Source organism: Musa acuminata, chromosome BXJ1-1 (assembly GCF_036884655.1).
Source record: "Musa acuminata AAA Group cultivar baxijiao chromosome BXJ1-1, Cavendish_Baxijiao_AAA, whole genome shotgun sequence".
NCBI lineage: Eukaryota > Viridiplantae > Streptophyta > Magnoliopsida > Zingiberales > Musaceae > Musa > Musa acuminata.
This window is the reverse complement of record NC_088327.1, coordinates 2,290,185-2,306,585: the sequence shown is the minus strand read 5'-3', so window position 1 is coordinate 2,306,585 and position 16,401 is coordinate 2,290,185. Positions and strand designations below refer to the sequence as shown.

The 16,401-nt window shown below is 41.3% G+C and overlaps 3 protein-coding genes and 1 long non-coding RNA gene across 4 annotated transcripts; 2 read left to right on the top strand and 2 right to left on the bottom strand.

Annotated features, from left to right (window-relative positions):
• Positions 1–42: 42 nt before the first annotated feature.
• On the bottom strand, positions 43–5,156 carry LOC135598913 (uncharacterized). The gene is made up of 8 exons (XM_065093435.1): positions 4,908–5,156; positions 4,614–4,758; positions 4,354–4,522; positions 3,162–3,432; positions 2,784–3,049; positions 2,475–2,690; positions 1,812–1,920; positions 43–568 (listed from the first exon to the last, which is right to left on the bottom strand). Exons 1-8 carry the CDS (start codon positions 5,056–5,058, stop codon positions 504–506), a joined length of 1,392 nt encoding a protein of 463 aa, XP_064949507.1. The 5' UTR covers positions 5,059–5,156; the 3' UTR covers positions 43–503.
• A 3,593-nt stretch (positions 5,157–8,749) lies between these two features.
• On the bottom strand, positions 8,750–10,181 carry LOC135598813 (uncharacterized). The gene has a single exon (XM_065093193.1). The coding sequence runs from the start codon at positions 10,066–10,068 to the stop codon at positions 8,971–8,973; it is 1,098 nt and encodes a 365-aa protein (XP_064949265.1). The 5' UTR covers positions 10,069–10,181; the 3' UTR covers positions 8,750–8,970.
• A 451-nt stretch (positions 10,182–10,632) lies between these two features.
• LOC103979247 (uncharacterized) lies at positions 10,633–13,202 on the top strand. Its single transcript, XR_010481804.1, has 2 exons — positions 10,633–12,466; positions 12,647–13,202. It is a non-coding gene; the product is annotated as an uncharacterized LOC103979247 (long non-coding RNA).
• Positions 13,203–13,729: 527 nt separating this feature from the next.
• On the top strand, positions 13,730–14,962 carry LOC108953031 (protein TILLER ANGLE CONTROL 1-like). The gene is made up of 3 exons (XM_018826923.2): positions 13,730–14,018; positions 14,098–14,164; positions 14,274–14,962. The coding sequence occupies exons 1-3, from the start codon at positions 13,731–13,733 to the stop codon at positions 14,765–14,767; spliced, it is 849 nt and encodes a 282-aa protein (XP_018682468.2). The 5' UTR covers position 13,730; the 3' UTR covers positions 14,768–14,962.
• Positions 14,963–16,401: the final 1,439 nt, after the last annotated feature.

Here is a 16,401-nt window from a genome sequence, read left to right as displayed (position 1 = left end):
GGTAGTGATCTGTCAAAAACAACAACAGCAGGTTGCTTGCTGTAACAAAAAGAGATAGAGAAGCGTTTTATAAATAGAAATCACGAGATCCGAAGGCTTATAATATTAATTGTTCTCTGAATACATGACGAGACTCAGACGTGGATATAATCTCCAAGAACAAGAAAGCAAAAAAAAGATAAAAGAAAGGAGCAGCAGAAAGGGATTGTAGAACAGAAAACCAATTGGGCTACTGACTGATAACCACTACGTTGAGATACTCGTATAACTTAGGATTGCACTTGTGCAGGACCACATTTTAGATGAGAATAGAGAGGGAACCTCATATGGAGTCATTGCACTTGTGATGTTCTATGCCTCATGACTGCATGTCCCCAATTTTATCCACCTAAACATGGCAGCAAACTTATTTTTGTATTAGTAACGACAGGAACCAAGAAATGATTTCAGTAGCAATATGGTGAAAGGCCACTTTTTATTATGTTACTCCCATCTTTTCTTGTTCACCCAATGTTCAGTGGCTCTGCTTCCGTATCTCTCTCCTTCATATCAGTCCAATCTTGAGATTCTGCTTAAAATAACAACAATGAAAATATCATAATATGAGAAAAGAAAAGAACTCATATGCTGACATTTGAATACAACTTGATGGAGGATTTCTGTATCTGCATATGTTGCACTGATCCAAAAAAAAACATGGAACAATCCTAAATCAAAATGTGTCGAGAAAATTTGAGTTTGACAGTGATTCCACAACAAACCACTAGCTAGGGAGCATGCTCAAACTTTATCGAGAAGACTATTTCCAAGCTACTTCAAAAAACAATAACCCTCACCCCATCAACTTGGCTTATTAAGTTGATGATCCAAAAATGATGAACTTAATCGTGGAGACTATTATTTCCAAGCTACTTTTAAAACAGCAACCCTCACCCCATCAATTTGTCCTATTAACTTAATGATCCGAAAATGATGAACTTAATTGAGAAGACTAGTTCCAAGCTACTTTTAAAACAGCAACCCTCACCCCATCAACTTGGCCTATTAACTTAATGATCTGAAAATGACAACAGGTTTGATAATCACCAAATTAATAAATGGGAAATCCCTGGCTTGTGGCTTGGAGAGGATATCAACAGGCCTTGAAATACCATAGGGTGCACAGACATTTTTGTCACCCAACATATGATCATAAGCAGAAGAGTTCGAACAAATAAGTGAAAAATGCTTAAGGCACAAACCATAAACAACATAATTGGTCGAATCTATCAAATGCTATTCCTCACTGCTGGAGGTGGGTTTGATGAAAGTTGGTCGTATCAAAGGTGATGAACACAAAACAAGTGAATTGGTTTCTTGCCTTGGTGTTGAGATGTAAAACCTGCAGATGACGTGTTTGGCAGTTTGCATGTATCATCTACCAGCACTATGTTTTGACATTCATTTTGTCCACAAAAAATTAGGAAAAAAATTCTGAAATCCTACCTTTATGTCTCCTTTTGTAGTTGGATTATGCTACACACTGCCCAATACTAATTACTAACACATAAACAGTAAAATAAAGCTGATATTTGCAAAATTTATAGATTGTATTATATTCTCTTTTTTAACTATCAGCTAAAGAAAATTGTTATGCCTAAAAAACATGCAGTATGTTTAAAAATTTTAAGATCATTACATTCTTTCAGTATTTTGTAGTACCAAGTAAGATTAATCTGTATTCAAGTTTTGACAGAAATATTTAGAACATTAAAGACTAAAAGAGAAAATCTCATCCACTCAGAAGGGAGAGATCAGAGATTCTGTATTACTTGATCTGTGGATCTCAGAAACCATCATCAGCCTCCTTTGAAGAAGTGAAGCGAGGAACAGGAAGCAAGAGCACATGCCAAACATGACAGTCATAGGGAATGCGCTCACCTGCAAATTGACAATTCACCGATCATTTTATAACTACAATAATGTTGTGCTTCCTCAATCTTTTATTTGTTAAACAATAAAGAAACCTTTATCAATAGTTCAACTAAATGCATCCTAAATATCAACCAACAGAGTCTTCAGAATTCAACATGGCAAATGACAAAAAACATAAATGTTTTTACTGTCAAAAAAGGAACCCTATTAACTATTAAACTGTAGCAAATGTACAAAGCCAGTCAAAAAGTGCTGGGGTTTTTCTTTTAGTGCTGGTTGAATTCAGGTCCCTAAGTAGAACCTGATTCAGATTGACTTCCAACAAAAGTCAACCTATGGGCAAGGTTGTTTCTATCCCTATGTATGTGAGAACCTACAGCTTCGGAGGAACTTGCTGTAGACAACAAGAAACATTGATGTTACCAGCTTATGGAGCATCCAATGGAACTGCTATAGAATACATAAACCCTGAATTTTCACTTGTAGAGCATTGCCAAATTTTGCATGGAAGACCACTTCACTAATAATGAGATAACAGAACGATGTGATTGGATGCTTACATTGTAAAGCACGACGCACACAAATATGTTAAGGGGAATGCGGAAGAAGTTCATGATCGTGCTCCTAGCTTCTTCAGGAATGTATTGGGACCTCATCTTCATAATGGATGGCCAAAATATTCCAACACATGCTTCAAATGTACAGAAGCCAACCAGCTGAATACAACCCCCGAAAGAAATGCTCCCACCTCTGACTGTGGATGGTGCTACTAAGAACTGCAACATAGCATATATAAAATTAGAACAATTGAATGAAAGAAACACGAATGCATGAAAGAAACACAGATGGAGCCAGTAAGCAGGGCATACACTGGTAATAACAGGTAGGAGGAGAGTGACTGCAGCTACTGCGAATACAAGCTGCATGTAAGATTCAACTCTAGGAGTTGGACGGGCCAATAGTCGAGATGCAAATGAGCTACCCAACATTGAGGACAGCATAAATGTAGCAAAAATGAAACCATGAGGAATGTCTTCATCGTTTGGGCTTAGAGCAGGGGTCCAAAGGAATACAAATGTATACATGGAACCTTCAAACAGTGACTGTATCGCACCCAGCAACGCAATTTTCTCATCTGAGATAACACATTATTTTATCATATTACTGATTGCCATAATGAGATTTCCTTTAAATACAATCGAAACATAGTAAACCCTTGCTGTCAATCGAAACATAGTAATACCAACCAGAAGAAATAGCCGCTGCAGCAACCTGAAACTGGGTAAGTAAACCCTTGCTGTCAGACGGATCCCCATAGTTCTCAGTCCATGTTGATAATATAATTGCCATGCCAATTGCAAGGAAGCATGCAGCAGCATCAAAGGGGGCAACAGGTCCAAATCCCAAGTTATCCGTCAGTAGGTTAGCAAATAACCCAGCGATGATGGCAACTAGGCCATTGCCAAGAAAGATAGCCTTGGAGAAAGTTATGGACAGCCATTGTGGTTCAAAACCCCTCTGTATTATAGCACAGAAAGACACATGAGAAATGGAACATGTTATAACAAGGATATAAGATCCTAACATAACAGATGTCTAGATTATATGGATAGCATCTGAGTTCTGCTCAGCATTTGTTCCATTAGTGTTTCTCATCTCCAAGCACCAACAGGACATGATCTTGGATGGTTACAGGAGACGCTTAGACTTCTGATTCAGGTTCACATGTTTTGTGTACAAATAAAATAGAAACCAAAGATCTTGAATATACAAGTACAAAATTTCATTCCAATAAGAAAAAGGAAAATATGCCTAATTTCCATATAAAGTTAAATGTCATGCCTGAAACCAAGAATTTATGTGACATTACAAGTAATAATAAATGTTTTGTAAAAATTGAGTATTTTTTGAACATTTCAATGCAAGTTTTTCAAACTTCATCTTTCAAGATATTGTGTAAGTCAACTGACTCAATTATTTACTGTTTAACTCACCCCCCACCGGGTTCTTATTATCTATTGCAATCCTGTATAGTATTGTTTCTCATGTTTTCTTCTTCCCGACTTTTGTCATTTACCTTCCTCTCTCTTTATAATCTATAACGAGTTACAGTGTAAAATTGAAGTCACAAGGCCAGTTTGAGTAATTCTGTTGATGAGGAATTAACAAGAAAAGTAAAGATGAAATGTATGATAAATAAGACTCTAAAGCTGCAAAGTTAAACAGATGCATGGAAAATGTTCAGCAATTTGACCAGAAGCAGAGTCTGACAATAACAATGTCAATGGGAGTGTCTGCGACAGCAGATACAGTATACAACGAAATGAGAGAATCTGACTGAGTTCTACTCGAAAAGACAAAAGTGGCACAGATCATCGAACTTTCTCTGAACAAAACCAAGCATATTTCTTGAATCTAAAAAGTGAGATCCAGATTCACCTTGTTGTGTTCTGCGACGAGCCATGACTCGAATGCCGAGAACAAGAGCGACGTCGCGATCCCTCCTAATACGCGCCCCAACATCAAGACCTTAAACTGCGGAGAATGCTTGGTCATGCAACTGAGGATGTAGGTGATGCAGTAGGTGACAGAAGCTCTCTTCCGACCCCTGTCATTTCGAGAAAAGAAGCTCAACGATCACTAGATCGAGGACGAGCCCCAAGCGCTCCAGATCGATTTCTGGTCGAGGGAGTGCTTACTGTTTGTCCGCCAGAGATCCGACGATGGTTCCGAACAGCATGGAAGATCCGAAGCCCGCGATGAAGAGCCGACCGATGTCTCCCTTCCCGTATCCGTACTGGCTGTAGAGGTAGTACACATATGGACCCTGCAACCAATCTCCAGCTGCATCCACGAGGAGAAGGGGAAACGTGAAGAATCATGCGATCTGATCGAACGATCTAATGATAAGACGCTCGGAACAGATCAGATCTGGCCGATGCGAGGGAGGGCGGTGAGACGCCAGATCCAGAGGGAGGGGGAGGGGAACGCACCCATCATGAGGGAGTAGACGAGGATGTAGTTGTTCTTGAAGGAATTGAAGGCGGAGGAGGTGGAGGCACGATCCCGGTTGGTCTTGCTCAGCTCCATGGCCGCCACCACCACGGCGAGCCAGCAGAAGAGCAGCCAGTAGAAGGCCTCCATTGTGCGGTGCCCTTCGAGTCGCTGGGGGAAGGAGGAATGGCGGAGGAGAAGAAGAGGGAGGGCGAGCGGAAGTGTTGAGCGATCGACCGCTTCGTTGGGGGATGTGGGGGGGATAAATATAGACGTCACCACTCGGTTGCTTCAGGCGCCGAGAACGTGTGCTTAATTAAATCAGACATTAATCAAATATAAAAATAAAAAATAAAAGCTGTGTGTCACTTAGTCTTAATATAGGGTTTCTCTTTTTCTTTTCAGATACACCCCTGTGGAAATTGTTATTAACAAAATAAGCCTTAAATTGGATGATTAGGGGATTGTTGATGAGAGATTATCACCAAAAAAAATGTAATGACTTCGAAATTAGTGTAATGCTGATGATAATTTATAAAAATGATAAGAAATGGATGTAATGAGATACGACGATAAAAGATTCATATACCTGACATCATAATGAAATATCCTAGAATAATAAATAGATCTGAATTTATCTTAGGACTCCGCCGTCACCTTATGAAAAATCAAAGTCTTTGGGTTTTCCCAGTTGAATTGTAATTTATTCCTCTGAAAAAATATTGGATATAATATTCTTATATCATTAATTCCTTGGTATTATGCATGTTGGCTGGGGATATGAGATTTATGTAAAACCATCTTACTGGTTCATAAAGATTGAAGCAACCTAAAACCAAGTATTTCATTTGCCAAATTAGCAATTGTTTGGGTGTAAATCCTTGAAACAAATATCCTAATCTGTTTAGTTTATACCATACTAAGTTCATAAATTTTGTATAGCAAAACATAAGTATGATAAAGAGATGTCCTTAATAACTTAAATCAATAAAATCAAATACATATTTCTTTTGTACTTCAACAAATTAGCTGATAATAGAGTTGAAAATACACCATTTTTTACATTGACAATGAGAAAATAAAAGGTTGTTTTGTTAACACACACACACACACAAATAGCAAACCCAGCTTAATCACACAAAAACATAGGGAATGACACACTGTGAGGGATTTGTTTAAGATGTGAAAAGAATGATGGCAGCAAGGAAAGGACATTGATGTGCACCAGGTTGGTGATTCCACTGGTGCCATTTCATGAGTGCTACTGCTATAAGAAATTTGGTAGGTTTCCTACTCCTGTCATGGCCTTCAATTTGCTGAGAGTGGAGGTAGGCAAAACTCCATGGATGCCATACTTGGCTTTGACTTTTATTGACCAATACTTCAGTCAAATGGGAACAAGAAATGGGGATGCATTGACTTCATTGCTTACACCAGACAATGAAACAGCTAATCAATTGACTTGTTGGTCAACAATCATTGACAGTATTCTCTCAGATCACATGTGCCTGAAAGCTTACTGCAAACACTGGAAGATTCCTGTGGAAAGAGTTGGTGTACAGAGCATTTTATTTTGTTGTGTCATTTTAGAACATGTGAAGAGAGCTTCAGATGTATTTAGCAGAAGCCATGCACAGCTTTGGGCATGTAATTGGGGTTAGGTGAGGGATTGAGTGGAAGCTCAGCAAATTCCCACTTTAGGTTGGACATTGGCCTAACCCATGATTTGTTGCTGCAGGGATTGAGTTGGACTTGAATGATGGATCTCTCTACATAAAGAGTAAGATTTAGGCTAACATTGGCCACCACTTAAATGCCTAAATTCTTCTTGTGTTGAACATAAATTAGAAATAGATCTGCTAGAACCTACTGTCACAGAAGTCAAACAATGAAGATAAAGTAGCTATTAGATGCCATGCTTTCAACATACTTATTTGCCCATGCCACCAAGAAGTCATAATGTCACAACTAGTTGAGAGCAATGACAACCTATCATCCTACTACTAATAATAATTATAGCATCTAAAAATAGCATCACGATGCCCTATACACAAATTACCTTATACTTTTGATCATGAAACTTTGGTATGTCAAAATGATTCTCCGAATAGCTCTAAATGATTCATAAACAACAAGTTGCTTGCAAAACAAAAGAAGTAAGCCAATGGTTGCAAAGATTATCATGTTGCAGAGTGCAAGGATTAGACATTCAGTTCTATGCATTTTGTGAAACATACAAGAAACCAAAACTCTTTTTTTTGGTACTAGATTTCTTTGCTCAATTCAGAAGGCATAAAAACTAGATAAACACTATTGAATGACCAGATGCATTCTCAATTTTAATCAATATTGTATAAGCCAAAACATGCATTTCAATACATCCAACCGAGTCAACAATTCCATTGGATTTTTCCTAAATTCCACTCAATTTTAATCAATATTACTCAAAATATAGTCTGAATAAGCTCAAACATGCATTTCATATACATCCACAAAAATCCCACCGAATTACTCATAAATCCTACCTGATTCCCTGATGCTGTCACTCTGATGAAAGCCCAAGTAACTCTGGAACAACTTTTAACTCCTCCCCAACTTTTAATGAATATTACTCGAAACATAGTTTTTATAAGCCAAAACATGCATTTCATATAGAAGTGACAGTGCTGGAAGATGAAAAAAAAAGCCGAGATTAACTGTGTTTGGAGCGCAGTAGGAAATATGGGAGCAAGCACAATAGAAAGAGCTGCATGAGTCAAAGGAAGATATTAGACCCACTCTGTCATGTAAATTATAGGAAGAAAACTATGTTCCTTAAATGGTTGCTATATGAAGGTGTTCAACATCTGATCATGCTGCCAGATGGGTCAAGGAACTTGGAGCAACCACAAACAAACCCACAGCCACTGACTCTTCATCTCAGATGCATCTGCCATTGTTGCTGCGAATGTGGAGTGTTTTCTTAAGGCTCGCGGAGGATATCTATCTCAATGTAGGCCTTGGAGAGCGAAGCAGAAACTAAAAAACTCAGCATGCTTGATTCTTAACTGCTGTTTGCGCTTTGCACTTTGCAAAGCAATGATAAAGCCCATGGAGGTTTGAGAAGAAAGCAATGATTGTGTGATTTCTGACTTAAGTAATTATCAAGAGGAAAGCTCCCTTCAAATTGATGATTTAATCCTACAATTTGAAGCTCTGGTTGATTACCGTAACTAAAGATTTAACAACATTTTCATCTTGCATTGTGGACTAAATATTGACAAATTGCAAACAGTAATGCTGCACAAACTTAATATCAGAGCTTAATGTGCTGAGAAATATGTTAAATGGACAAATTGTCATAGCTAGTCTTTGTTTAATCATTATTAGACACCTTGCTACATGTCACAAACTTAATAATCAGCAGAATGAAAAATGACATAGAAAATGTAAAATGATATTGATGAGGTCTACTGTTATCTTTTGAATTATACTATAATTGTTTTCATGCATGTTAGACAACAAATGATAGATACAGTACAATACAAGCAAATCTTGAGAAACAGTCCAAGAGAAAACAGAAATACTTTTACTTGGTAAATGGGATTAAAAAAACCAAAAATAATATCAACTGCCTTACAAATAACTACTTATAAAGTTCAAAAATTAACTTGATTTTTGTTGCAAGTGAAGAAAGAATATATTCTATCTTGCGAGTTTTCTTTCGAAAATTTCTCGAACGGTTTAGGCACATTGGCATCCTATGTGACAATCTATTAAAATGTAAAAGTTCATGACAAAAAAAATTTCCACAAACAATCCTTTGGCATCTTTCTGTATGATAATTATTGCAGGAAGTTGCTAAGTTCTCAATTAGAAAGAGTTCATTGAAATATGCTGCAACGACTAAATGAAAAACGCACATTAGAACGATAAATAAACATATCAAGAGCAGATGTTTTCCTAAGTAAACTCAGTCTATGCTATGGGGCAACATTGTCCATTTGCGACTCACCAGAGAGATCTTACTGGGTTAACTCACTCCACCGGTTTGGGTTGAACCGTTGAATTCTGTGACTCGTCTCACTCGCTCCAGTACGACTCTTCCCGGGGCTTCTCGAACTCGTCCTCCTCCTCACCGATCTCCGTTTGCACCAGCCGGAACCGCTGCACGTCCTCCACTGCAGCCCGTCGGAACAGCCCCACGTCCACTGCCCCCGCCACCAGGTGGTACCCCCTCGCTTTCAGCTCCTCCGGCGGATCGTGCGGCATCGCAAACCCCCCTAGGTATGGACCGCCGGCGCCGCCACCCTCCGCCGCGGCGTCGGCTTCCGTCCGCGTCTTCCTCACTCCCAGCACCTTCCTCTCCACATCCCTCAGCACTTTCCTCACCTTCCTGTTCCCAGGGTCCCACAGGTACCCCATGCTCGCGCTGAGATCCATAGGGCCCATCTGCACCACGTCGACTCCCTCGACAGCGGCGATCGCCTCGACCTCCGCCACGGCGTCGAACGACTCCACCTGGCACATCACCAGGATCTCTTCCTCGCAGCGGGTGAGGTAGCCGTCATCGAGGCCGTAGGCGGAGGCGCGGACGACGGTGTGCGCGGAGCCGCGGATGCCACGCGGCGGGAAGCGGCAGCAAGCGACAGCGTGTGCAGCTGCGGCGGGAGTATCCACCATGGGGAACATAATGCCCTGGGGACCAAGATCGAGGGCCTTCTTGGCCCAGGTGGCGGAGGGCTCAGGAAGGCGGAGCACGGCGGGGGTGCGCGTGGCGGCTAGGGCGCGGAGGCAGGGGAGGGCATCGGAGATGCCCCCGGAGCCGTGCTCCATGTCGACGACCACGTAGTCGTAGCCGGCGAGTCCGGCGATCTCGGCGAGGGTAGGAGAGGCGCTGACGAGAAAGAGGCCGTAGAGGGTCTCGCCAGCAGCGAGGCGGGACTTAAGGCTCCCGGAGGCAGCTTCATATTCCAGCGGCGGCGGCAAAGATTTAATGGGAGGAAGCAAGGGGTTTTTGGAGGGGATGGAAATGGTGGTGAGGGTTTGGTAGGATCGGAAGGAAATGGTCGACGGAGCGTTTTGGAGGGTTAGGGTTTTGGGGGCCAGAAGATGAGGCTTTGCTTTGAGTTTCGCTGCGGTGCCGACCGCCATCGACGACAAGGAGGCCACCATCGCCATCGCAATCGTGTATCCTTCCAATCTCCAGTATGCGAGTCTACGAGAGAGTGAGCGGGCGAGAGAGACGGTGACGGCGGAGTTTCATAAAAGAAGGCTTCTATATGCGGATGGTGACGCATATGGGTCAACGTGGAATACGAACATTGGAAATACCCTTCGGGACCCACTTATGCGTTATGGTTGTCGAACTAAAAATTAGGTAATTTAACTGGTGAGAAGTGACGGGTTGAAGGAATTGCGTTATAGTTTATCCACTCTCACGGTGTTCTCCTCCCCCATCCCACGGCGAGATAACGGACCGAGGACGATGGAATATAATCTCACCGCTTCATTCGCCGTCCTCCTCGTCGCTCCTCGGCCCAAGGAATATAATCTCCAACTTCCCTCACGATTTCCGCCTCCTGAAACCAAATCCAAAATCAAATAATCTATCCACCTCGCCTCTGCGGGGTCGATCCGGCGCCAACTCCAAGGGGACAGAGGAGAAGCTGCTGAGGAGGGCGAGAGAGGCGCTGTCCGGAAGCCGACGCCTCGAGGGTTTAGAGTCGGAAGGCGGAGGTGAGCCGTCTTTGCCCCCTTGTTCTTCGCTATGGCAGTGATCTCCTGCATGATTCTTCTTTTCGTGGTCTCTTTACACCATTAGTCGAAGAGAAGATTCTCAAGATGATGGATTGTGATATTAATAGCTGCAATTGATTCCATCTTCATGTGTCTACTGGCTTGCGAGATTACATTTGATGCAATTTTAGTCTCTAAGTGTAATAGTCCACTAAAATGTGCTCTCAATGATGAATTTGGTAGTGTTATGGTGTGTGAGATTTCAATGCTGTTGCTGTCTCACAATCCTACTGCCTGCGTTTTTTGCTCTAGTTTTCTTTTCTTTTGTGTTCTAAATTGTTCACTTCATATGATGCTATGCAAATCAACAGATGAGAATGGGTGTGTAGTGAATGTATTGATCAATCTGAACCTCATTGCTCAAACCGTATGATTTACATTGTTTTCCTACTTGTGCTTAAAAAATTGGAACTCTTTAACTTGTGATATATAAGTCACCAGGACAAAAGGGCAGCCAATTTGCTAAGCCTTGTCTGGGCACTTCCAATAGCTCACTCTTTTGGAACCAAAGATGTCAGACCATTTCATGCTTTTCGCATCCTCGAGAACCAGGAAAATATTTTCCAGGACTATGATCTTCTTGGTAATTGGCCGTAAATTTACAATTATACTTAACAAAGGAAAACTCTTAGTTCTTTTGAATCCCTCATGCACTGGACATTTATGAATAGTACATTTATGTAATTGGTAGCAGGTAGCACTGCTCGGTTATATTGAAGACTATACTTACCAATTACTATAATACTTCTTTATAAAGATAATATGGTGATGAAACCTGACAAATCATTTGAGTAACCTGATGAAATACAGTCAGGAATTTTGGCATCGAGCCTTAGCATAGTATAGTTTAGGAAAATAAAGTTTTGATTCTCTTTCATAATTTGAAGATTTAGTTACAGGATGTTGTTCTGAGTCTGTATGTACAAATTTAAACAAGATGAGCAAGACCATCTAAGGATGGACTATGAAAGCAAGGTTGATGCTCAAAGGAGGAAAACCATGGTATGGTAGCTGAGATTGTTTGTAATCTGTGGCTAGGTGGCCCTTAGCTTTCTCCCATATTGAACATTGAAGACTACGGACTTGTGCCAAATACCACGAAATGATGACTTCATGCAAGGACTCAGCTACTAGCCCAAGTCCTTAATTGCCCCAAGATTAGGACCTAGGGATGGTTGCTTATGTTTTTTAAGACCTATACTGCTCATGACCTGCTTGTGCTCTTACCTGTCACCACCACTGGCACTTTGCATAGAGTGACAGGATCATGGAGAAACGGAGCACTTCCAAAAGGTGTGCAAACCTCAGTCTAGTACTTGCCTTCAACCTCTTACCTATGCATCTTTCGTCAGCCACACTTTAATTGGCTGCCTTCTGCCACTAATGGCATAATCGCCTTGGTTATGAATAGGAGAGACCTGTCGCTGGCCTAGGTACATAGCCACTAATACTTGAGCATGAAATTGATAATGTTGTTATGGTTAGCTCCCTTGTATTTTTCACTTGCCCTAACTCCGCCCTGCAACCAGCATTCCAACCAGCTGAATCCCGGAAAGGAAGACGAACTGCCACATGGTTGGCTTCGCAATTACATTATATTCTAGTACCATTCAGTAGAGAGATTGGAGTCTGCCAAGTCTGTTCTAGTTTCATCTGTTGCTGGCTCGCATTCTGGTGTCCCTATTTCTATATATCAAGCTACTACCTTTCTCAACTTATTCTTCCATTGGTGATCAGTTCTATTGATTGTGCTTTTTTGGGGGCAATCTTCCATTATACAGTAAGATGAGACCTGGATAATCTTCAACTTAAAAAAGAGAGGTGTACAGCCTTTGGTTTTATTTAGGGAGTGAATGAATCTCTCGGTGTATTCCGTAACTTACAGACTTTCAAATCGCTCATATTGTTTTTGTTACCTTAAAATCAATAGTGCATACTAAAAATCAAAGTGAAATTGCAGGTCTTGCAGCAGCAGTGACTGCGAAGCCCTTGGAATTAGGCACTGAAAGCTCTATCTCATCTTCAATTGATGGAGCAGTTTGTGCATCAGAGAATTTCTTCATGTTCCTTGCTGCTACTATTGCTTTTGACCTCTGCTTTAAGATGATGGTTTATAAGTCCTTTTCCTACAAGTGAATAGACCAAGTAAGCCAATTGTTATTGATAATAGACCTTTCCAAGTGCTTCAGATATTATCAGTGTAACCTCTTTAATATAGAGATATATCAAAGAGGATTTCCCCCTTGCATGTGGTTTGTCCCAGAAGATATGCCAACAAGCCAGTGGTGGAGCTAATACAGTGCCCTAAAGCACTGGTTCTTTCTTATGCTTGCCCACATGTAATGAAGACATTGCATCAGTTGCAAACTGTTTGGCAACTAGAAATGTTCCTTCTGCCATGATCTCTAACTCCATGTGTTGTCAATGACTTTGATGTGTATCTCAAGCCACACTGTAAAATTTGAACCATTGTAATTTGTTCTTAAGATCAGTTGTACTTGCTCTCTCTTTCTCTCTCTCTCTCTCTCTGTTTCTGTGCTAACTTGTTTGATGCTATGTGGTTGGCTTTCTTACCAATGTTGATGTCAGTGCAAGATCAATCTTTTAATCCACTCAAGATCTCTTTTTCTCCATGGCTAACCTAATGCTGTGCTACATTCACTGATCAAGCATTTTCTCTTTCTTGTTTCATCATTTGGTATGGGTTTGTTTTTCTCAAACTAAAAAACCCAAATTAGGAGAAGAAAAGAGCTATTTTTCTCAAACTGGACGCATTGATTGGACAAATCAACTCTTGTACCAAACTCATACTGAAGTGATCCCACCTCCATCACCAGTGAGGAGGGGGCTTTTCTTCCAGGTGTTTTATCTGAGAGATATTAGCTCAATTATGCGAGAACACAGTACTGTGGGGCTTCAACTAAGACACATGATAGCCTATAAAGTGAGCAGTGGGCGCCATGGCACTGCACCTTTGCCTGTGGATCCCACTACCCATACCTTCAATAGATAGAGCTTGCTTAGTGAGCAGGAAGGCACCTCTTATGGGCTTTGACAGGTGTGCCGCACCTAAACTACCATACTCGCGACTCGAATCGATATACACTGCTTTACTCACGTTCAAAGAGATGACTCAAATCTTGATCGCTCTTATTATTGGAGAACAGAGAGGCCCAGAATTAGCCTTCAGGCATTGCTACTTGTTCATCCTCTTCTTCTTGAGCAGGACCACCTCCGCTTTGGCTTCCACTGGTGACACAGTCCCCCTCGCTTATTTAATTCCAACCCAAATCCAATCTTGCAGCAGTCTTCAGCTCCGCAAAGCAATGGAGGTGAGTGCTGTTTGTTTCATGGCCATCGACGCCAGTGTGCATGTTCTTCACAGACCTCGTTAACCGGACACATTTGCAGATCTTGAACTGGATGCACCGCAAGCTGCAACCCAGCAGCAACTACTCTCAGGTTTCCCAAAAGAAAGGTCCATCTTTGTGCTTCTCATCACAGTACACTCCACTGGTTATGTTCCCCTGCACACTTGACGAGCTTTGGCATGATGCACTAGTAGCTCTCTTGTTCTTGATCTCCAGATGCCTTGTGGGAAGACGCCGAAGAGACGAGAGAGACGATGGTGGAGAGCGACACCGACGCGCTGCTTCTCCATGACATGCACAATGGCATTCTCGCCATTGGCACCTTCAGCCACCACCACCCTCTCGTATCTCGGTCCCACTCCGATCCAGAAGAGTTCCGTCGGGAGGATAGAAAAGAAACCCAAGGAGCGGAGGGAGCTAAGCTGTTTGCGGTGGCGAGGGAACCGTCGTTCAAGATCAAGTTGCCGGTGGAAGATGAGAAGACGAGAACAATGGAGGTGGTGCAGGTGCATGAGGTGTTGCAGGTATCCGAGAAGAAGATCCTTGAGCTGCCATTGCTGAAGGAGGACCAGGTCAAGAGAGAGAGGCGAAGAAGGACGACGCTGGCAGATCTGCTTGCGGGCAACGCACTTGAAGAGAACGGAGCCAACCTTGGGGGGCAAGCATCAGGCAATCCATGTCGACAAGAACATGCAGCGCAAGAACAGTGAAGGAGAGAAGCCACCTGCAGACAACAGAAAGCTACAAACAGTACAAGTTTCCACTTACTATTGCTTGTAGTGAACACTTTGTTGAGGTGAGTGGGAATGTGTTTTGTTTGTTTTGGTCTTCCAGTTTGGTGTGTGTGTGTGTGGCTATCTTGGAACCCTGATAAAAATAAAGCTGGTGTAAGAAGATTCCTTGATTGGCCATAAAAGATCATCAGATCTATTTGTTCTGCATCTTATGTTGATGGTCTAGAAATTGTCATGCTGAAGTAGACATTTCAAGTCTTGGTCAAACTGGCTTTCTTTGGGACAAGGGTGGTGGTGGAAGAGACACAAGTCTGGGTCTAATAGGATTAGGTCAGGCCTAAGAATGGTGGATCATATCAACTAATTATGATCTGATATGACTGTCCATGAGAGATTTCTGACATTAATCATTTAGTTAGTATTCAATGGAGATACCCTTTTTTTTTATGATAGAGATAAAAGATACTGATAACTAAACATTTTGACGTCTAAAGACCACTCAAAGTGATAATTCTATGATCAGCTCAAATCCTGCCTTCATTACTTACTCTTGGAAGGGATAGTATCAAGCTGGCATCAATTCTTTTTGGTCATCTTCATATCTGATGATAAGCCCATCTCTTATGTACTTGATGGACTTCACCTGATACATTGATGTCACAAGCTCAACCAACAGTTGGGCTCAATAGACTCATCCATTGTATCTGAATTTAACTCATTGATCTAATTAATATATGCTTGATTAAGTTAGTTGAATGTCAACGCTATGATTGGTTTGTTTATATCACCTAAATGATTGGATAGAGAATAATAATAACATATCTCGATTAGCTTGTCTTATATTCGAGTCTATGTACACTAACATCTAACATCAATCCTTTTCTACACTACTGTTGAAGAATAAAAAGTATATTATATATTTATTTATTAATTATTTTATAATTGTATGGATATGTGAAATACCGGTTTATTGATGTGGCATGTCGCGCTTGTTACCGATCGAAAGGCTGCGTGATATATCCGATAAGCATTGATTGAACTCAACAAACATGTCGAGTTTTGATTCATCGAAAATAATAATAATCATATCAATATCTTTTTTATTTATTAAGGATGTTTGGATTCACTTATACTATTATTTTTCTCTTAGTCAACCATACATGCCACATGGTATGTGGATCCAAGCTCAGTGAGTTCAATTCACCTGTGAGCCACATCTGCAGCATAAAACACTGAATTGTGATCCCACTTGCCGTTGAATGTTGCATAAAGCACACAGTTCATGATGTTTATACGGTCATGTTTTATGTTCTTATTCCAGTTTGCATTCACTAAGCACACCTCCTTTGGCTCACATCAAGTGGAATTAATGAGCTGTAAGTCATCGTGCATGCAATAGTGCAGATGCTGATGATTCGGAGCTCAGCTCATTTGGCTTCTTCTTCGGTCCACGAAGGATCAGCTTAAAGCTCACACTTGCTGCACCAGTATTATTGTGCAAATGGCTTACTCTTGCAGCACTTGACGAAGAAGGAAGCATCAATGGAGTAACCTCCGGATAATGATGATGATAGGATGTGACAGAGGAATCTAAGAGCCCATTCAAAGGA

Bases quoted from the DNA above. Each gene is read 5' to 3' on its own strand.
- LOC135598913 (XM_065093435.1), bottom strand. From the start codon at position 5,058: ATGGAGGCCTTCTACTGGCTGCTCTTCTGCTGGCTCGCCGTGGTGGTG. The intron at 3,050-3,161 runs GTTGGTATTACT...GTGTTATCTCAG, and splicing joins TGCAGCGGCTATTTCTTCTG to ATGAGAAAATTGCGTTGCTG. The intron at 2,691-2,783 runs GTATGCCCTGCT...GCTATGTTGCAG, and splicing joins TCCTACCTGTTATTACCAGT to TTCTTAGTAGCACCATCCAC.
- LOC108953031 (XM_018826923.2), top strand. From the start codon at position 13,731: ATGGGCTTTGACAGGTGTGCCGCACCTAAACTACCATACTCGCGACTC. The intron at 14,019-14,097 runs GTGAGTGCTGTT...ACACATTTGCAG, and splicing joins AGCTCCGCAAAGCAATGGAG to ATCTTGAACTGGATGCACCG. The intron at 14,165-14,273 runs GTCCATCTTTGT...CTTGATCTCCAG, and splicing joins TCAGGTTTCCCAAAAGAAAG to ATGCCTTGTGGGAAGACGCC.
- LOC135598813 (XM_065093193.1), bottom strand. From the start codon at position 10,068: ATGGCGATGGTGGCCTCCTTGTCGTCGATGGCGGTCGGCACCGCAGCG.